We start from the raw sequence: 22418 nt of genomic DNA on the forward strand, positions 1-22418 counted from the left end.
GAAAAAACAAATACATAACATCTTATAGATGGTTATTTGACAAATATAACCCTACTTTACATCACATTTAACATGAATAGATTAATTTGAAACAAAGATATAGTTTGATTTTCGATTTCAAATCAATTTTGATAATTAGAATATCGATTTTAGGAAACTACTTTAATTGGCAGTGGTAGTAGTGGTCTTAATAGCACGGTGGTGGTGGTAGTGGAAGTGATGATATTGGTCTTATTAAGAAATTGGTGGTAGTGGTAGTGGTAGTAGTAGTAGTAGAAGTGGTGGATATCTTAATAGCACGGTGGTAGTGATAGTGATAGTCTTAATAGTACGGTGGTAGTGGTGGTGATGGTAGTGGTAGTGGAGGTAATGATATTGGTCTTAATAGCACGGTGGTAGTAATGGTGGTGATGGTGGTTTTAATAACACGGTGGTGATAGTGGTGATAGTCTTAATAGTACGGTGATAGTGATGGTGGAGGTGATGATGGTGGTGGTAGTGGTGGTGGTGATGATGGTGGTGGTGGTGGTGGTTTTAATAGTTTGGTGGTGGTAGTGGTGTTGGTAGTGTAGTGGTGGTGGGTTTTGTGGTGGTTTTAATAGTTTGGTTGGTGGTGGTTGGTGGTGGTGGTGGTAGCCCGGTGGTGGCTAATATTTAATGGAGTTATTTGAAAAATAAGATAATGAAAATGAAAGAAGAGATAAATGAGGTTAGGGGTATATGGACGGGGGTGTTTGAGTCATTTTTGAGTTATAAGACTTATATAATTGAAGTAGATCCAATTTTGATTACTTATAGAATTGGGCTCTTATAAAGACATTTCTAGTAGAATCATTATAAGAGGCAATAAAACAAATCAAAAAAATATCAAAAATCATTGGGCTACATCTTATAAGAGGTTATAAAACCTAAGAGGCAAAAACAAATGACCCTTGGTACTTATGCACCCTTTCCTTTATGCTTGAGAAAAAGTAAAAATAAAAAAAAAGTGTCAAACCAGGAAAACATTGTTTAAAAAATAAAGAAGATGACAATAACATTTCCTAGAAATCTATCATTATTTCCGAAGCAGTTTAATGATAAGATCTTCTTGCTGTCCAAACGCCAAATCTTGTAAGTCAAAAGTTGAGTCACGTGGAAGATCACACCCATCAATCAATTCAATAAATATTTTTGTCACTTGATTTAAATTTTAAAATTTCTGGCACATAGTATGAGCCTCATATTGTATTGATTATATTCCATTTGATTGGGTGACCAAGTACAATAATTCGTGATTAATGATCTATAACTTTATAAAAAAAGAAAGAAAGAAAAGATTAGGGTAAATTTCCCAATCGGCCGTGATAATGTCATTTTGTTTATAATCCGACCATTGTCAGCAACTCAGTGCAAAAAATTGCTGACATTACCCACTAATTGCTGATAAAATGTCCTATGTTACTATTTGTGGCCAGATCCAAATCAAAAATTTACCCAAAAGATTAATGATCTCATAAAAAGATTGCTTTCTTAAAGTTGGGTAAGTTTCGCAATGGGCCCAAATTCTCACATGGTGAAAGGCATATAAGAAAACCATCATCAAAGATCAACCATGAAGATCCCCATCAGCGCAAGGACCACTACGTCTTCATGTTCAGATGAACCACAAAACCTGTCACCTGTTGTTGTGGTCTGATTATTTATACAAATTGAGGTTTTGAGATGTCCCCAAAGATTGTATGCTACTAAGAGCATTTGCAATGCAGGTGGATAAAGGGGGTTTGTGACTATAGTAACCAGTTTTGTTGTAAAAAGGGTGTGCAATGCAGAAGTGAAAAACTGATGATTATTTTTCTCAGTTGAAATCAAGGTGAAGGTGAAATCTTCCACCGAGATAGTGGCTGACTTGTTAACTTAGGATGGAATGTTGGATTCTGTCTCGTGTGTTTTTTCCGATTTTTTTTTTCCGACATGTTTTTTCGGTTTTTTTTAATTTCAGACAAAATACCGAACGGGATGTTACATTCTGTCTCAATCAAAAAGCCTCCGGACGGAATCCAACATCCCATCCAAGAATTTTTTTCACCTTTGTATTGCACAGCTTCACTTTGCTTTTTACCATTTTGGTGAAATGAGAGAGAATAAATGCCTATATGTAGGTGAATAAGGAGGGGATTATTTTGACTTGCATTGCAAATGCTCTAGGAGTCAAAGAGAAACAATAATAATGTAGATCATCTAGGTGCCCATTTCCAGAATTTCAAAATCTCTTGGGACATCACGCTCGTTCTCCATCAAGTTCCACCAGAATGTTCGGCCACTTCTACTTCTTTTTTACTAAGTTAGCAAGTATATTGATATGAATATGTTGGTTTAATTGGGATTATATTTTCCAATTAACCTCAATCAAATCTGTAATACATGACATCTGGGAATTCCATTTTTTACGTAAGGAAGTATCAAATCGAAAGGCCCAAAATATTGACCTTGGGTTTTGTCATTTATATTATTGATAAATCGAAAATATCATTTTACATTTTTACTGATCAAGAAAAATTGTAAAACAGTGGTAGATATATATTGTATACATCAAGATCAGGCCCCTAATTTTCTATCTATATCTTGAAATTTCTGCAATTCTGCTATATAAGTATATGTTCGGCCATGGTCCCAAAATCTTGGCTGAGATGATCACAATAATGAGTCAGAAAACGCATGCCAAAACCCACTTTATCATAGCCCAGCATCGAAACTTTTTTGCTGGATTCTGCGTTAAAACTTGAAACACAGAAAGCCAACGTTGTGATTTGTGAGTCGGTAACCTAAATGAGTAATGGACTGAAATATTGCTGAAGACGTTATCATGTATACTAAAACTATCAAAAGCACAAAGCTAGGTGGAAAGGGACGCAACTTTATTTCATTTTTGGTTACGAGACACAATTCAGAAAGACAGATCAATGGACAACGAGTTGAATTTTGCTTTGGTTCATCAATGAGTTACTATTGAGTTATCGTCGGGGGGTCATCCAAAATCCTCAAAAGTAACATGAAATTCGAGGGATAAGTGGGCAGGAAAGATAAGATAAGTTAAGGAAACCATATGCTTTATTGACACAAATGGCACAATCCTTTATCATTGTTTGTTCAATTATATACAAGGTCACTTGTCAACAATTATGACCGTGAGATTGCTTGTGTAAGTTGTGTGGATGGTGTTGTCTTTTTTGGGTATTATTGATCGTTTCAGTTTAATTGGGTTCCACCCAAGTCCGCATCGCACTTTTCATTTTTTCTAGGTGTCGTTCTTTGGAAAAATGATGTTAACCTTGAATGTGAAGTTTGGTTGATTTTCTTACGCGTCATGCTGTGGTGAAACATGTTTGTTGCTTAAGTTGACGTACTGAAGCTCTTGATTCCATGTCTGTGTCCTTGCAAGTCAGGACATTATTTTTGTTCCTTTGATTTAAAGAATTGACTATTTACATTTTCATAAATGTTGAAATCCATTGTGCAGATTGTGCCATTGATAAAGCAAAATGTCAAGCTGGTTATATGTGAGAAAATTTTGAAGTCTCAAAAAATTTTGAAGTCTCAAAAAATCTTTTTTTTGGTCGAAAAGAAAATAATTCAAGTTCATGGCCCAAAAAAATCGATCGATTTCAAAAAGAACAGAGCAGAAAGCAAGTGATCAAGCAATCACACAAGAACTTTGCTGCTCTCAAGTCTCAAGTACATAGCAGTATAGCACGCATGTTAGGCATAACACTTGTAGTGGGCGGGACATGTCGAGATGCTGCAAAGAAAAGTGTTGAAAGTTGAAAGACAGAACTGTTATCTGCTAACTGATTTCCCATCATGGATTTTGTAGTGTAATTTTACAATTTTACAAGCGAACTCATACAATGAAAGTAAAATTATAATGACGCTGTTATACTTGGAAGAAAGTTTCTAACTACACTCAAATATGAAACTATGAACCTATTAAATAAGTTCAAAACCAGGTGCTATCATTTGTATGGCATCACAAAGTAAGATATATATCGCTGAGGCTCTTTTCCCTTGAATCTTAACTCATCAATCAATTAAGGACACGCCACAAGAAGTGGTCAACATCTTGGCTGGATCTTTTATCACTAAATTTTTTGTTTACATGCACACCCTGAAGTTTTGCTAAGGAACTATTCTAGTTGAATACTTGGCATTCTTCGAGCTCCATGCCTGACATCATTGGAAGGATATTTGTCTTGTTCTTTTAGTAGGAAGCTACTCCCTTCAATCTTATTATGACTTATGTACCAAAAAAATCTTATTAAGACCGTACTTTTCTAATGATATATGTTGAGCATACATCCATTTCTTTAACACCTCATCGGTAGCAGTTCGAATGAAAAGGTCGATAAAACAGACAGTACAAAACTATAACTAGTACCATGCATGTTTTATGGTTTCCACCATTATTGCAGCCTATTAAAATATACTTTCATTTTCTTGTATAGACTCTAGTCGATAGATGAGTCGCGTGATCAGTTACGTAACACATGGCATCATTATTGTGCATTTTATTAGAAAGGCATTACAATTTTGTGTTGGGAAACACTGTTATAGTGACGATACATTTTTGCTTGTTGGTTTAGATGTCGTTCGATGCTGCTATGGATCTTTTTATGGCTTAAAACAAAACTGTTTTCATGATAAAAACCTAAATTGGGCTGAAATCTATTTGTAATTCGCTTGGTTAGTACTTAGTAGAAACTGTACGTCTTCCCAACAATCAAACTAAATGAGTAACTGTTTCTTACAAAACTTGCATATTTCTTCTCTAATAGTCGCTGTATAATCTGCTGTGTTGGTCATTATTAAATATGTCCTGTATCCATGATGACTTCTATACAACATACCAGTCTCCGATTAATGATTTAGAGATCCTCTGTAACAGCGTCTCATAGCTTAATTGAAATTCCCTGACATTATATCAAAGACTATTAATACTGAGCAGTTGAGAATGCTCCCAGTGAAACACGTCAGCCCCATTTTTTCTCTTAGTAGGACACCTCAGTTTTTCCAAAAATTCGGCAGAGAAAAATCAAATACACGTCTTTTTGTACGCATAAAAAAATGAAAAAACAATAAATTCGAGAAAGTCTATTATCCTTATTTCTCTTTTCTCCCTATGCCCCTCCTCCCCTCCAAAAACCCTTGATTTCAAAAACGCCCGGTTTTTGCTTTTTCTTTGGTTTTTCAATTATTCGCCATCCACCCCGAAAACCCCAAACTCTCTTAAAGAAAAAGAAAAAAAATTGTCTACCCTTCTAAACCGTTGCAACGATTCCCGTGCCTTCGAAGTTCAAATTGAACTGCTCGCTCCAACTCTATACACCTAAATGTTCTGTTACTCCAAGTCAAATTGATCGCTTTTTTTCTTGAAGAGACCCCGACAGGTAATTCCCCTAGCTTTTGTTTTTCTCAATTTCTTAATTCAATTATATTTATTTCCTCATATGTGACTCTTGTGGATTTCTTCTACAAGAGAAATCATGATCCAATCCCAGTAGTTGATGATATTGAGAGGTCACATCACACCCCTTAATTTCATTTCTGTATTTTCAGAACTAACGAGGTTTATTTCTGATTATTGTTAAACTGACTACGAAAAAATGGTTGGGAAACAGTTACCGTGTTTCTATCTGTGGTTTGCTGGAAAATGCCAAAGAATTATCTATGGTGGATATCAGATGGGTGATGTATTTTTGAATTTTAGGTACATTAGAGCACCATTTAGTAGTAGTTTTTTCTTTACATATATACTTAAATACACACAAACCCACATGCACACACTCATATATTTAACATAGACACACAACTATAAATATGAGAAGGTCCTAACGTCATTTTCAGTCACAGGAAGCTCCCAAAATACGAGGTTACTGCTACTTTACAGGTAAGTTGCAAAATGCTTATAAAAGTGCTTCCTTCTTTGGTTGAATAAGCTGGGTTTAACTCCTTGAGTATATGTCTTTTGTATTTTCTGAATGCCAGCAAAGCAATTTTATGCTATACAGTGTGCAGGTAACAAAAGGACGCCTATGAGTAAAACGAAAACAGTGAAAGGTGTTGGCTGGGGTGTATCTGCTATTGGAACTGGTGTGTATATTTACTGGATTCCCACTTACTTTTCTAACATCATGATGAAGTGAAGAATTTCTTTTATTAGAAGAAAATGAATGCAACTAACAGTCTTGCATTAGCTTTTGGTAGCCATTTCATTGCATAATTTGCATTAATAATATACAAGACGCCTTGGAGCAAGTCCTAAATTATAGTAAGCCTCTTGTATGGAAATTTGGATTTTTAATAAAAGTGGTGAGGCAGACGCTGCATACAAAAATATGATGCAAATCTATCCTTTCTTAAGCCCTTTGGTGTCTAGGCCGTAGTCCCAATATCCAGTGTTTTTTTGTGTAAATATGAAAACTTACATGATCAGGGTGGCATTGGTTTATTGATCAATGAATCCGGAAAAATAACTATCTTTTGTAAGTTAATAATATAAGGAATTAAGCTTAGCAACAATTTCTCAATTATGATTATGTTGTGACTGCATAACGCACAAAATTGAATGAAATTATAGAATATTTTATTATGCTTTATTTATTACTTAATCTAGGTTGCTACAATTTCTTTCCTTTTCTGGATTTCTGGGCTCCTTCCAACTGAACCCTTGCTGAATTTAACTTGATTACTACTCTGTACCTTTTGGCAAGTCCTTGACGCTTTTCATGTGTACAGTTAATTTGTTTATTCTCCAGACACGTTCATCTTATTTGTGAAGCCCAATACAAGTGTACAACAGTCTACAAGGCTTAGCTTCATCCTTTGTTTTTTTTTTTTTGATAAATATTTTAGGGTTAGACTTGACCCTTGCCCGCATTAATTTCCAGAATAAACGTTCCCATTTTGAGGTCTAATGTTATTAGCTGTTTTATGGGGGAAGTTGGTAGAATTTAGGGAAAGTGTAAAGGAAGCTCTTGAGGCTTCTGGAAGTCCTGCGGCCCTAATTTGAGCTAATCCTGTGATTCTTGTCCATCAACATTTACGCAAAAAGGTGGTAAAGGATTAATGCAAACACACTCTCGAGAAGGAGTCAACAGCAACAAGGTAAGCATGGTTGATTTGGTTGGGGAAGTAGGTGTGAGGTCCGTATTGGTTATTGAGGAAGTGAGGTGACAACCAAAAGACTGGGTGGTTCTGTTCATGGCGACGTATTATGGGGAAATGGTGTTGAGCTATCTAACAGTATTGCACCTGCACCTGTAGAGGCTGGCTCTTTTGACAATATCGTGTTGGGAACGAGGGCATTAATGAAGAAAATGTTAGTGAAATTGCAAAGAGAATGTACAATTGCCAAAACACTAAAGACACTCGCGATTGGATCAAATACATGGTGGTGCCATTAGCAGCCAACTTGGGGATATCATCTGGTTTGGGAAGAAGGGGCCTTGAGAAACTCTACGGGGAAATACATGGAAATAACAACAAGGAGTGCGGGATCGAGCAAAATATGGTGCTCAATTTGGACGAAAATCAGCCTATCATGGAGGCGCATGAAGATAATCATGTAAACTAACTTAATGTATCACTAGCGATGGTGTAGTTGCTAATGATAGGGAAGAAATGTGGGATCTTTTTTTTTTTACTCCTATTGATCTGTACACTTCTTCCTTGAGTGTTCTATTTTGTTTCCGTTCATTTCAACAAAGGATTGTTTTTTGGCGTTGCTCAAAGTTTCAATTAATCACTTTTGAACAAACCTCTTGCAAACTCTGAAATAATATTATTTTTTACAACTATGACGCAGAGCCTTTGTTGCACTTAGAATTGTGTTGATTTCCTTAGACTTTGTCTTTTACAAAGAAACATGATATCATACAATTGACCATATCAGACTGTCAGTATAAGTGTGTTATTCTCCATGAATGGAAAGATCATTTGATTTATGGGTTGAACAGACATTACTACTCAATCAATATAATTTCAGGAAGAATTAATGAATTTGAGGGTAAGATGCTGCCGAACCTACATAAGAAGAAGTGGACTGATGGGCTGACGCTTCGACGATTTGATACCCACTCAAGGCATGTATAATTGACCTTCTCTTTTTACTGAATTTGTTCCATTCGTTGTCAGTTTATATTTTAATAATCGTTACCTTGCGAAACAATACCAAGATGATGTGTCTTGCAATTTTATTTTTAGTAAACTCAAGATAGAGTTGTAAGTTTGCGTAATAATGGATTGTCTATACTCTATAGTGATATTAGGATGTTATCTTATAGGTAAAAATCGAAACACATATGAACCCTTATTAAAGCGTGCACCTGTTAGTGAACTTCTAGCTACTAACTTTCATTTTGAAGCATCTACTTAGTAATTGAAGTGCTAGATTTATGTTAGTGTCAAATTGATGTAATCAAGTGACATGGGTTTTTATCCATAAGTGAATCAGATTAATATATTGGGTTCGGCCTTCAGTATACGAATTCAGTTGAATGATTGGCAATGCCCAATAGCAAGATGTTAGAATGTCCAGTGCCTAAGTCTACATGATGGACTGATAGGTAGCATTGAGATTGGGTGTCCAAGCCAATCATTTCCGATAGGTTACCGTCAAGGCGTCAATAGCCTACATGGAATATGATAGTGTCAACGTGGATTTGTTCATGTTACTATTCTCTCTCTTTCTATTTGTTGAATGCATTGCATAAATTTCTCCAGTAAACTTAAAATTTTATATTAAGCCAATGGTGACAGACTATTTTGATTTCTCGAGAAGAACATGTTTAGCTACAAACCAGTGTAGATGATTTTCGTAGCTTCAGAACGGCATCTATGCATGATTAACCACTGTATCCATTATCTTTTACTGTTTTAGCTAAATGGGAGTATCAGTTGTGTTGCATCTTTCTTGACTGGTACTTTGCAATTACTTATATTAGATTACTTATATTAGATTCAACGTTAGTAGTTACTGGATCAAACCAATTAAGGCTCACAATGAGAATCCCTGGATGATTTGATTGTCTCTTTAAGGCATCATGAACCCATAATTTCAGTATTTAACTTTCACCTGTTGTGACTTGCTTGCAGCAGGTTCACATAGCTCTGGAACCACCACTCTTCAGTTTTCCAATGGATTAGAAGTGATATGATGGTAGATAATTCACCAGCAGACATCGCATTCAACCTTAACCGTCTATTAACACAGGTGATTGATGATTACCTCTCGCTGCCTTCTGAAGAACCAGCCTCTACCAGCCCATGGATGACCAGGAGGATGTTACTGAGGGAAAACCTGAAAAAGATGGCATTGAAACAGTTTCCTAAAAGAAGAATCAGAAGACAAAATCCTGCAGAACCAAGTTCGAGCACAAAAGAAGTAGGCAAATCCACTTTTGATAAACTGAGTTCTTCCGAGTTGTTGCTCATCATTCGCCAACCCAAAATAAAGAGGCGGAAGAGATCTAAACAGAATGTTAGGGTTCGCGACCTGGAAACCTTAACTTCAGTTACACAGTGCTATAATTTGCTTGTGCCTCTCCCCAAAAATGCTCTGACGTCTCATAAAAGCAAAGAAACATATCAAGAAGGGACTACAATGTTTGTGGTAGAGCAAGAGCTGGCAGTACTAGACTTAGGGAACTCCATATATCATGGAAATATGCCACCTGAACCAGACAGAAGTCACAGTCAATGTTCATTGACACTCCATGAAATAGAAAAAATGGAAACAGAGAAATAATAAACAAAAGTTAGTCATTTGAAGCCAACACCAGGGACTGTTGCTCTTCAGCCATTTCATACAAGGAATTGGGAATGTGCCAAGGCAGGCCTGACAAGTGTCAAGAATATCTGAAGACAAACTCCGAACTTATAACCGCAGGATTTGGGTGTTCAAGCTTTACTGAAGCGGATGGGAGAGCAACAACACTTGAGCTAAAGAACTCTGGTATTTCACCACAACTTTCTGTAGATTCTTTGTTACTTCAAGTAAATGTTGGAAACATGAATGCGGAGAAAGAAAGTCCTACATTGTTAGAGGCTGACAGAGCATTGGAAAATGTAAGTTCATCTGAAAACACCAACAATATTTCCAAGATTCAACAGGAGCTTAAGGCTTTAAAGAAGGAACTAAATGAGAAAGCAGAAGAAATAGAAGACTTGATTAACCTGAACCAAACTCTTACAGTCAAAGAGTGTCAGAGTAACCAACAACTGCACGAAGCGCACAAATCATTAATCGAAGTAAGATTTGTTAGGATTGCAGGCACGTTCATATGTATAATATTCGAATACTTTTATCAGAACTCATAAAACTATTGATCAATTTGTTTATACTTACTACTCCTTGAAATAATCATTATACTTCTCAAAAGAATTAGTATAAAGGAAAATTAATTTCATATGGCAAGTTTGCTATTAATTTTTGATGCTACTGATGCATCAATTATATTTCAGTGGAGGAAGGTCAGTCAATACTCTGCCAATAGTAGGTAATGTATCTAAATGTTGTATTGCAGTTGTTAATAGTTTGACAAAATTAAAAACACGTAATCGTGAACTATCAATGTAGTAGGCCCAGCCGTATGCTAAACAACTGAGAAGAGAAGCTGTAATAGTTGGATTATATGCAATAGATCACACTCAGTCGTGCCAATTAGAAACTATGAATTGTGTAATTTCGGCTTTACAAATTTACATCAAGCAACAGCTGAAAGTGAGCTACAAGCAGAAAAGTCTGCGTAAAGAAACGTGTTAGAATCATTGAAGAGTTAATTAGACAAAATTTTACACTCTTCAAGTGCACCTACACAACAGGGGAACAAACCATGTAAAAATGGTGGCTCTGATATTTCTGAGAATGTTCCTGTTAAATTGGGTATCCATCACTTTTTCTGAACGGGATTAACTGCAAAATTTTGCTAGATTGACGTTTCCAGAAGTAATTAGCCGCTTCGATCCAGCGGGGGTGAACCAGGAACTTTTTATGCTGCGCAGCCCACTTAGCCTTGTCTGTTCCAGTGTGTCGAGACCACGTGTGTTACAGATGAATCAAGGTTTGTAGAACATGTGGCCCCTAATTGCACTGCCATCTCCCAAAGCTTTTGATTATGGGCAATCTCTCCTGTCTTCCAGACCCTGCTGAAAACTAGTTTACAGCCCTTCAGAACTTCTTGTCTTACAGTTTTCAGCACCTACAAAAAATTGGGAAGGATTGTGATTAATGCATGTGGATACGTTATCGTAGAGATGATACCCAACTCTGGGTTGCACTGATAAATCAATCAAAACACAAGACAATGCATGAGTCCCTCTCATGCTTATTGACGCATACGCAATTACCAGGAATTGATAATTAGTTTTAACATTCAAGTGAAACATTGTTAGTTCACAACTTAACATACCATCGAGCGTTTAAGTTTGTACTTCTTACTTATTCACAAGCCAAATAGGCCTAAAAGTTTTGTACCTGTCTTATGTCTCTGCTCATGCCATCGGCATCATGCTCCAGCAAAAATCATCAAGCAGTGAAAAATATTCCTACATAGAATTGGCCTTATTTAAACAAGAAAAAAAAAGGGAAAAAAAAAAACAGAGAAAAATCTTCAGTAATAATGTAATATACCAAATCAAAAACACATCTGGTGAACTCGCTTAAGAACATTAAGAATGTTTGCAAGAGCACCCTCAGCCTCGTTTTCATCAATCTTTGATTATGAGAGAGATTTAAGTCTGAAACCGAATTGACGACCACTTGAAGCAAAGAAATGATATCTTTCCATAAGAATTAGGTTTTCTCTATGCTTGCTCCATACCTAGAAAAGGTTAAACATGAAATTTGTTGTTGGTAATCGAGTTGAAGCTAAAGAACTAAAAGTCAGTAACCATAATGAGAAGAAAAAAAAGAAAAAAGAAAAAACCAATGAGTCTTGACAAGATAACAACCTTTCAATCTAAGTAAGCACTAGTAAAATCTTTCTGTTTAAGAATGCACTTCTTCGAGATGCAAGACGTATCTTGAACTTTTGGTTTTTTATACTTCAGGAAATTGACCAGTACATAAACAAGTGCACTAATAATAAACGCAAATTTCTTTTCATAAAAAAATATGAATAAGCTCAAATTTCTAGTTAATTGTTCAAAAGGCCCACACTCATAATTGTCTTTTGGGAAATATGGATTCGAGCTCCTCTAGTACTAAAGGCTAAAGCGTATGTCAGCGTATTCCACAAAAACTGACAAAGTAAATCGATTATCTCAACCGTTCAATGTTCAGCTACACAGTACATCAGCTACCTCCACCAATGCTTATAATAAGATAGCATTAGTTGCCCATTACACTTCTACTTACCCATCTCCTTTCCCCCCCCACACATATATATTAAGGGAATTTGTGTCAGAGACTATTAAGGGAACTTTCTCTCTATCTAGTATATTAAAGGGAGTTAATATCACACATGACAACAAAACTTTCTTCCTTTGATGATCTACCATGCCCATACATGGAGCAGAAACAAGACCACCTGGAAGATAGGGTGAACCAAGATTAAAAACGAAGGTCTTTGTTAATGTTACGGTCAAAAAGTCATCTCCTCATATTAATGATTGATGATGTAGGTACAACCCCAATGATCCACAGGTTTAATGCAAAAAAATACTGCTCCAACATTATAGTTGGTTAGCAAGAGTCTTCCTCACTAATTAAACAAAAATATCTATCGATTAAAAGCAAATTAATACATAAATACTAATTGAGCAGAGACCAACTGTATGACAGGGATGCCATGAAACAAGTCAGACTGAAGAACGAGCTAAACAAAAGCAAAGACAAATAACACTTAAATTTTTCGTCCAAAGGGCATAACTGATAAGAAATTGAACTTACAAATTCTGTGTCATCAAGAATGACCACGGCACTCTGCACCAAGCACCACATCAAGACCTTTCTGATGTTTTTGGGTGCAATCCGCTTGAGAAACTACTTTGCAATCAAAGTACACTCTTGCTGGATCAAGTAGATCTTCCATTTGTAATGCTTAGGATTTTTCTCCCATTGTGGAAATATGCATTTCATACATGCTACTGGCTTCTCTCAGAAACGTTCGAACAAAGGGCCTCAACTTTGTCATCATATGCATCCTGTCCAACTTGAAAAGGCTCCCCTTTGGAATATTTACCACTATTGAATTGTTAATCAGCAGTAACAATTAAATACAAACAATGAATAAAGCTAAATGAATAAGCAATAGTCAAGAAATGTACGATTTCATTCCAAAAAATACAAATTGCATGAAACTCAATTTTTTACGTCTTTGCATCAATATCACAATTATTTGATTAAAAAGAATCGGTATAGCAAACTTCTACACGAAAACCTGTTATTGAAAGTGTAAGTTGCATTTTGTAGAACAAGTTTTCGGTAGTGTAAACTAAGCCATCGATGAAATATGGTCCTAATGTTAACCAAAGTTACATATGAGCCAAATAAACAAAACCATAGCATTCGTATACATAATACCGAAGGGATTAGAGAATTTGATTTTACAAGACACATTAACCACTCAGAAAAACAGGGTAAAACAAAATGTGTGAAGACCTTAGGTCTACAAGTACATCTGCTAAATGGCCTCTAATTGGTAAAAACATGAAGAATTGAAAGAAAAAATAAATTAAAAAAACAAAGTGTTTTAGTCCCTTAGGACAAGGGCTGTTGAAGCTCGAAGCAGTTTGAACGATCAAGCTTCACTAGATATGCTTGAAGCGTAGGTTCCACATAAGTGGGCAAGGTAAAGTTCACCTTAGTGACATTTAACGGATTCAAGCTGCAATACAGCTATCACATCGAACCAATAAAGGAATATAGTTCATTCAATCTCATAGCTTATTTGTTGATACCACAAATAAAGGCATAAGATCAACAACCCACCAAGAATTATTTACCATGATGCCAGACAAGAATGAGCTATGACATGGATAGGGGGAGGGGGGGGGAACCAATATGTGGAGACAATTGTTTTTGAGTCTATTATATGGGACTACAGTCTTTAGGCCAACCCATCCTATCATAACAAGAGAAGAACATCCCGGTGTTGGGTGTCTAGCCTTTATTTTAAATCTTGCTATTTCTGTTGCAATCATACTAGATGCACTATAATATTTCCTTGTTTAGGATTTCTTGTTTGTCTATAATAATTCTGGGTTCAATAGGGCTACGGGTAGAAGTTTCCAAGAAGTAATCTTGAAATATCATTGAAAGAAGTATCCTAGACTGAGCAAAAAGAGGAGGAGAAACGTATGAAGTGGCAGTATCCATGTCTTATCATGTGTATAGATATGACATATTGAAGTATTCATGTATCATCGATCAGGAATCTTTTGAAGAAATGGACCATAGTATCCTCTTTATTTCTTTCACATAAAAGCAAATAATTAGAGGAAAAACTGTGAAAACATATATGAAAAAGATGAGAGGTGTTGTGCCTCATTAAAACAAGACACTAACAGCGGTACAAGATGGCCAACTATTAGTGCTTGGTTTTACAACTTTTTCTGAATGACAAGCCTGTTGTGTAATGAGATTAGTAACTCGGTAATGCTGGCGGGGTTTGAACCCCAGACCTCTGGTATGATCACCCAAAGGTTATACCAACTAAGCAAGCTGGTACCTGCCTTGGTATTAATACTATTGCTAAATGAAATTCATAGTAGCTGATGAGATTCATCCTGAACTATCATCAATGCCTGATAATTTCAAAAATCAGTGCCATTAGATGCAATATGTGTAAGTAGCACTATCAGATGTTCAGTTTCAGAAACTACTGGTATTTTTAGATGTTAGAGATATTGCAGCGAAAAACATTCGGTCATTGCATTTTCCTAGGTACATTTCTTTTCTTAAAAATTTCCCTATCAACCAAACACGCCCAGAATTCTGAATGTTTTATGATATCTTTACATACAATGAAATTCAGTTCAAAATAATAGGTTCATAATGATTTCCTTAACACAAACAGGTAGAATTACAAAAAAAAAATAATAAAAAATAAAAAAAGAAAAAAGAAAAGAGAGAGAAATTTACAAGCAGGTAGGAAAGTAATAGATCTCACCTTGCAAGGAATCTATTTGGTTATTTAAATAATCCTCCTCAGGAGAGAGATGAAAAAGTCTAGTTGAATTGAGTAATGTATGGTCCAAATCCAAACCGCAAGCAAAGCTTTCTGTTTCTCAACAAGCTCTTCAAATCAAAGCCACGTAATCGATCCATTTCATCACGGACAATCTTTAAATTCTGCAAAAACATATTACAAGAGATGATTAAACAAATTTAATTGAACACATGCAAAGCATATACAGAAGTACATTACGACTAATCATTGTAAGAAAAAAACATATGGACAAAAAGTGAAACAATTTATATCCATTCTGATTCAAAATTAAATTGGCTCTAATGTGGCAGCAAAGTTATAACATACTACAGTATGTTCAAATGTTACAAAATCGATAATTTTCACACAACAGACTCATGTCGCCAGATCTGCACAAACTAAACCGCCAACAGGGACTTCCACACCTTGACAACAGCCCTACTTTAAATTGCTTGGGTCGTGAGGAACCATTGCACCCGATTGAGCAGACATAAGTTCATTGATCTATAAGCATCCATGAGAAGCGAAAATACCATATGAAACTTACTTGTGCATCTAGACTGGAAGAAAAAAGGTAAGTATAACTGTACAATTAGAATAACTGCATAGCCAATGACGCTCTAGATAAACAGAATCTTCGTGGTTTACCGGCACCAAGAGTTATAGGGAGCGAAAATTTTATGAAAATATAGCCCATGCCCCATTCTGACCACCACCCCTTAGGCCCAACCCATAACACTATTGTTTGCTCTCTTTGGCGCAATAGTAAAACAAGACATTCCAAAGAGCCCATCACTTAGATAGCTCTTGCCCACAAATACATCATTCTTAGTAAGTACAAACTTATCATAAACAAAGACTAACTTAAAGTCATTCTTGCTTAGCAGCGACCCAGAAACTAAATTCTTACGAATATCAGCCACATAGAGCACATCATTTAGAGTTAGTTCATTTCTAGAAGTCAACCTCATCACTATTTTCCCTTTGCCTTCAACATTGGACGTAGAAGATTTTCCCATAAAAAGTTGTTTTTCCTTCTCCACAACATGATAAGTGGTGAACATCGACTTGTTGGAGCATATGTAGCGAGTAGCATCAATATCCACCGACCATTCCCTTTCATTTCCAACCAAGAGACATTCAAAACCACAGTAGATAGGTTCATGTCATTAACATTGTCAGAAAGCTTCTCTATTGTCACATTTGCTTCAGTCTTTTGCTTCTTATACTTCTTTGGCTTACGACATTCACTTGCCTTATGTTCAACTTTGCCACAGTTGAAGCAATTGCCTTTGAACTTATTAGACACACTCCTTTCATCTTGATTTGTGTAATCTTGGCGCTTCCTCTTTCCTTTGCTTTTCGTGCCTTCCACAACATTGGCTTTTGCCACCATGAGATCTTTGCCCTTTTTCTCAGATAACGGTTATCTTTCTCTATCCTTAGACTGACGATCAGTTCTTCAAAGTTCATCTCTTTGTGTTTATATTTGAGATAATTATTAAAATTAATCCTTCTAAGATGGTGGTAACGTCTCCACCACATCAACCACTTGGAATGACTCACTCATACTCATTTCTTCAGCAATAACATCATGTATGATTACTTGAAGTTCTTGAACTTGACTTATGATAGTCTTAGAATCTGTTATTCTGAATTGAAATCAAGAAATCTGTCAACTATGAATTTCTTCATGTCAGCATCTTCACTCTTGTATTTCTTATCCAAATAATCCCAAAGTTCCTTAACGGTCTTGAACACACTATACACATTGTATAATGAGTCAGCCAACCCGCTAAGGACATAATTTATACATAAGAAATCAGCATGATATCAAGCATCTTTTGCCAACACCTTTTCCATGTTAGCTTTATCATGACTTATTTCGGGAGCCTTATCCCATAGAAATCTTGTCAAGTTAAGAGTGGTTAGATAAAAGAGCATCCTTTGTTGCCAGCGCTTGAAATCAGTTCCATTAAAATTTTCAGGTTTCTCCCCATGAGGAACATAATGGGGAACGACATTAAGGACTGCAACAACAGTAGAAACAGGAGTAATTGGTGGGGTTGCCATTTTTGAAACAGAAACAGGCTTTGTTAATATTCGAAAATATAACAAACTAAAACATAAACAAATTTTGTTGGTAGCAAAAACTTGATTAGTAAGTATAATCGAAAAGAATAAATCTGTGTTAAGTTGTTAGGAACCACAACCTAATTATATTTACACTTTACCAATGACAACAATAGTACAAATATTTCTCTCTTATATACCAAGTACGAAAATTTCAATTCGAGCCTAGTGAAGATTCAATATGTCCTTAAGACGGATTTTCCCCTTCACGGTGCTTCAAGATTGGATGGGAAACTGTCTCCCAAGATAGAACATATGCATTTTCGAAACAACACAGTGACTGTTCGAGACAACATAGTGACTTTTCGAAAGGTCGTACATTTTCGGCATAATGCAACGTTTCGAACCATTACATCTTTCGAAAGATCACACCCATTCCGGCATAATGCAACGTTTCAGACCATTACACTATTTCGGAAATGTTTTTTGCTTTTTACTATTTCAAGTGAAACTGTTAAGCCTTATGGGCCCAAACGGATTGGGCCTTGTTAAGAAATTGTCTGTCCAAAAAGAATATACACTACACACCACCTAGCCATGCCCCAGCCGAACGGTGACACGTTGTGTGTTTTTTGTTGAGTTTGCTTGCATTCCGTTTCCACGGAAAATTAGTAGTACCCATCAGCAACGGTTTATAACCGTTACAAACTAATTTTAAATTATTTTTTTAAAATTAACTTACAATTTTGCAACGGTTATAAATCGTTGGTAAAAATTTTAACAAATTACCAACGCTTAAAAAGCGTTTGTGAAATAAAAAACCGTTGCAAAGGTTTTAAATATGTGTACGAAATAATTATAATAAGCGTTGGAAAGTTACGTTTTTGCAACGCTTTAATAAGCGTTAAATTTCTGTTTTGCAACGCTTTTTAAGCGTTCCAAATATTTTCAACACTTTACCCACGCCATATTTGCAACGCTTAAAAAGCGTTGCAAAAATTATTAGCAACGCTTTTTTGCCGTTGCAAATAGCCTGTTATGGTGTAGTGGAAATCAAGAAATCTGTCAACTATGAATTTCTTCATGCCAGCATCTTCACTCTTGTATTTCTTATCCAAATAATCCAAAGTTCCTTAGCGGTCTTGAACACACTATACACATTGTATAATGAGTCAGCCAACCCGCTAAGGACATAATTTATACATAAGAAATCAGCATGATATCAAACATCTTTTGCCAACACCTTTTCCTTGTTAGTTTTATCATGACTTATTTCGGGAGCCTTATCCCATATAAACCTTGTCAAGTTAAGGGTGGTTAGATAGAAGAGCATCTTTTGTTGCCAGCGCTTGAAATTAGTTCCATTAAATTTTTCAAGTTTCTCCCCATGAGGAACATAATGGGGAACGACATTAAGGACTGCAACAACAGTAGAAACAGGAGTAATTGGTGGGGTTGCCATTTTTGAAACAGAAACATGCTTTGTTAATATTCGAAAATATAACAAACTAAAACATAAACAAATTTTGTTGGTAGCAAAAACTTGATTAGTAAGTATAATCGAAAAGAATAAATCTGTGTTAAGTTGTTAGGAACCACAACCTAATTATATTTACACTTTACCAATAACAACAATAGTACAAATATTTCTCTCTTATATACCAAGTACGAAAATTTCAATCCGAGCCTAGTGAAGATTCAATATGTCCTTAAGACGGATTTTCCCCTTCACGGTGCTTCAAGATTGGATGGGAAACTGTCTCCCAAGATAGAACATATGCATTTTCGAAACAACACAGTGACTATTCGATCCAACACCGTGACTGTTCGAGACAACATAGTGACTTTTCGAAAGGTCGCACATTTTCGGCATAATGCAACGTTTCGAACCATTACATCTTTCGAAAGATCACACCCATTCCGGCATAATGCAACATTTCAGACCATTACACTATTTCGGAAATGTTTTTTGCTTTTTACTGTTTCAAGTGAAACTGTTAAGCCTTATGGGCCCAAACGGATTGGGCCTTGTTAAGAAATTGGCTGTCCAAAAAGAATATACACTACACACCACCTAGCCATGCCCCAGCCGAACGGTGACACGTGTGTGTGTTTCTTGTTGAGCTTGCTTGCTTTCCGTTTCCACGGAAAATTAGTAGTACCCCTTGGGGCCCAACCCAAGTAGCCTCAATTAGGCCTTATAAACTCAATAACTCTTTGGTTTTCTTTCCATGTGGGACTAAGTGTTTTTCACATTCATTTATCAACCATTTCATCTCAAGTGGGGTAATTTGGGAGACAAAATTATCATTCATTTCTCAATGGATTTGCGCAACTCCAAGTCCTATGTGTTCACAACACTATAGACTTTCAATTGCAACCCATTTTTCTAACAATTATATTATGCAATATGTGCATAGTATCTATTGGATTGGAATAGTCTAGACGTAGACTTGTCTCGTAAGATTATATTTCTTGATCTAGGTTTATATGGTAATATTTTATCTCTTGGATTTGTTCATAATATTTATTTCTATTTTGATGTATGTACTCAGCCGCATCTATTTAAGCATTTCCTTTCTCAACCTAAACAATCCAACTATCAATGAATTCACCCCTTTTAAATGTGCATTCAGTATAAAAATTGGGTCGAAAGAACCAATATTCCATACTTTAAAGTACAATCTAAATTCTAAAGAAGCACTCATTAACGTGTTAGCGTCTGTAGGATTTAATGTCACTTGCATTTACGGACGGAGTATGTCCCTTACAAATATGAGTACAAACCAATCTTTTTCCCAATCCCACGACTTTATAAGCTGCATGTCGTTGGATGATATGATGAAACTATGAAAGTGATGGATGGACAACAACACACGTAATGCGGTCTGCGTGTGCATGAAGCACTTTGATCTTATTATTCGTATTAGTAAAATTGTAATTGTATACATGCATAAACATGTACTGTCATCATCTGCTCCAGCAAAACCATTGCTTACGATAAACTTTGCTGATCGAACTGGCCGGTTGTACGTGCACTCACCTTAAAATATTTTAGCAGTACAGAGAGATTGTAGTTCCAGATGCAAACACATCCAGACTCAAGGCTCGTAACAGTACATGGTTCTGTTGGGAGTAGTGTAGATTCATTGACAGCACTCTTTCTGATCGTGAAACGAGTTTGCTCTTGATCTTGTATCCTTCGTTAGACATTTTTATTGCTGCCAAAAAACAATGATAATAAAAACCATTAAGGAATTAGAGAATGTGATTTGTTTGCACGATTTCTAGGTCATCAACCAACTTAGGCAAAGCAAATAGTTCAACTCAATTTTGTCTTCCTCATTTTATGCTGAATTATATTCTCTTCTGTGCAACAATTTCAGTGGTAGTGCCGTAGTGGGAATAATCGTAAACCCACGAAGATTATCAAACTAAAAAAATCCAAGAAATGGGCCCTTCCTATCGATCCATACCACATAACCTTTCTATTTATCGGCCCATACCACATAGCGGCCCATACCACATAGCCTCACTGTTTTCCAATAACAGGGCAAATCCAGTCTGATTTTTATTTTCTATTTTATTTTATTATCCGTTTGACCCTTTTTACAGATTCATCGTAATTTCTACCAAGAAGAACGCCGATTCATCTGCTTGGATAACACGATTTGACCTCCTTTGTTTCTCAATTGACGAAAGAAGGTTCGACGCTGAAGAGATTCACCTCTTTTCCATCTTCTTTGCAATTTTGATTTTGACCATGAAAATTTAAAAGTTAAATTGCTGAAAATATTGTTTCGTTGGTGATATTGACTATATAAAAATACATTTACATATGTTCATCAATTTGATTTTGTTGTTTTCTGCAAATGCAAATATGGATGGGACTGCTCTTTTTGCTATTATGTACGAGACGTAAATTATGAGTTTCCATGTCAGGACTAACGGTGTGATTGCTGATTCAACGTATGATTTCTGAAAAGTAGCTAGACTTACTTCATTGTCTATAGAACTGTCTTTTGTAAGGGATTCAAAACGTATTGTGATAGATACTGACTTGGAGCTTCAATCCCTTGTTTGCTTGAATTTGTTTAAAGGTTTTTATACATTCTTGATAACAGCATCATCAATTGGATTTTTTTCTTTGTGTGCGCTGGTTCTAGTTCCAAAGTCTCTCTTCAGGTATCTTCTTGTACTTCTAGTTCTTCTATGTCTTCTGCTACATATGATGAAAAATATATTAATGTCACTTCTTTGCCTATTTTGACTAGTGTGGGACAGAGATTTCCTAGTGGTGCTACTAATTTTCGTATTGAGCTTTTACGACATTGTCTTGTTAATCATTACAGAGTTCTTATTAAGAAGAATGATCTTAATAGAGTCACGACTAAGTGTTATTTGAAGACTAAAACTGGGTGTCTATGGAGAGTTCACTCATCCAAAAAGTATAAGATGTCGAAGTTCTTTGAAATAATGACAATGGAAGCAAAACACACATGTGGGGCTGAATTCGCTGTCGTTAACAATCCCCCAGTGAATAGTAAATTTGTAAAGAGTATTGTTTTAGATATGGTGAGAGACAAACCTTTGATTAAGCCAGATGAAATCACTGACCATTTTCTAAGGGTATATGGTGTGAACTTGAATTATTACTTTGCACATACCAGCAGAGATCTTGCATTGAAGGAGATACATGGGGACCATGCTTTATCTTATCATCAGTTACATTGGTATGTTGGAAAGCTAAAAGAAACCAATCCATGGAGTCATATTGTTTTGGAAAAGGAATCAACAACAGGAAAGTTCAAGAGATTATTTGTTGCATTTGGTGCTTGTATTCACGGCTTTAACTTCTGTCATCCTATGCTTTGTTTGGATGGAACTTTCGTGAAAACAAAATACAAGGGGTGTATCTTGTCAGCTACTACCAAAAATGCAAATGAGGGTCTGTCCTTTTGAGTTTGTGACTTTTCACATAGTAGTTCATAGTAGTTTGTAAAACTGAATAAGCATAAACTATGAAAATTTACGTTCACATAGTAGTTTAGCCTATGCATTTTAATATTTACATAATAATTTAGCCTATGAAAATTTATTTTTACATATAAGAGTTAAGTTTTCATAATGAGTATGGTACGCAAAACCAAATCAGTAATT

At 35.8% G+C, this 22418-nt stretch overlaps 3 protein-coding genes across 4 annotated transcripts; 2 read left to right on the forward strand and 1 right to left on the reverse strand.

Moving 5' to 3' along the window:
- The first annotated feature begins 4738 nt into the window (after positions 1-4738).
- On the forward strand, positions 4739-10474 carry LOC147508224 (uncharacterized). Of its 2 annotated transcripts, none has more exons than XM_086600790.1 (6): positions 4739-5423; positions 5655-5743; positions 5887-5923; positions 6045-6126; positions 8021-8117; positions 9130-10474. In XM_086600790.1, exons 2-6 carry the CDS (start codon positions 5718-5720, stop codon positions 9140-9142), a joined length of 255 nt encoding a protein of 84 aa, XP_086456916.1. In that variant the 5' UTR covers positions 4739-5423; positions 5655-5717; the 3' UTR covers positions 9143-10474. The 2 variants fall into 2 exon arrangements, with proteins under 2 accessions (XP_086456916.1, XP_086456917.1); XM_086600791.1 differs by having other exon boundaries at positions 9133-10474.
- Positions 10475-10637: 163 nt separating this feature from the next.
- Positions 10638-15726, reverse strand: CPL4 (C-terminal domain phosphatase-like 4). Its single transcript, XM_086596982.1, is given in 8 exon segments — positions 10638-11063; positions 11065-11234; positions 11510-11545; positions 11673-11855; positions 12926-12962; positions 12964-13219; positions 15147-15243; positions 15245-15726. Coding segments are annotated over 8 exon segments (1029 nt in total). The 5' UTR covers positions 15341-15726; the 3' UTR covers positions 10638-10909.
- Positions 15727-21138: 5412 nt separating this feature from the next.
- On the forward strand, positions 21139-22220 carry LOC147508226 (uncharacterized). Its single transcript, XM_086596990.1, has 2 exons — positions 21139-21176; positions 21383-22220. Exons 1-2 carry the CDS (start codon positions 21139-21141, stop codon positions 22218-22220), a joined length of 876 nt encoding a protein of 291 aa, XP_086453116.1.
- The last annotated feature ends 198 nt before the right edge of the window (positions 22221-22418 follow it).

This window comes from Coptis chinensis, chromosome 3 (assembly GCF_015680905.1).
Source record: "Coptis chinensis isolate HL-2020 chromosome 3, ASM1568090v1, whole genome shotgun sequence".
In the NCBI taxonomy this organism is placed as follows: Eukaryota; Viridiplantae; Streptophyta; class Magnoliopsida; order Ranunculales; family Ranunculaceae; genus Coptis; species Coptis chinensis.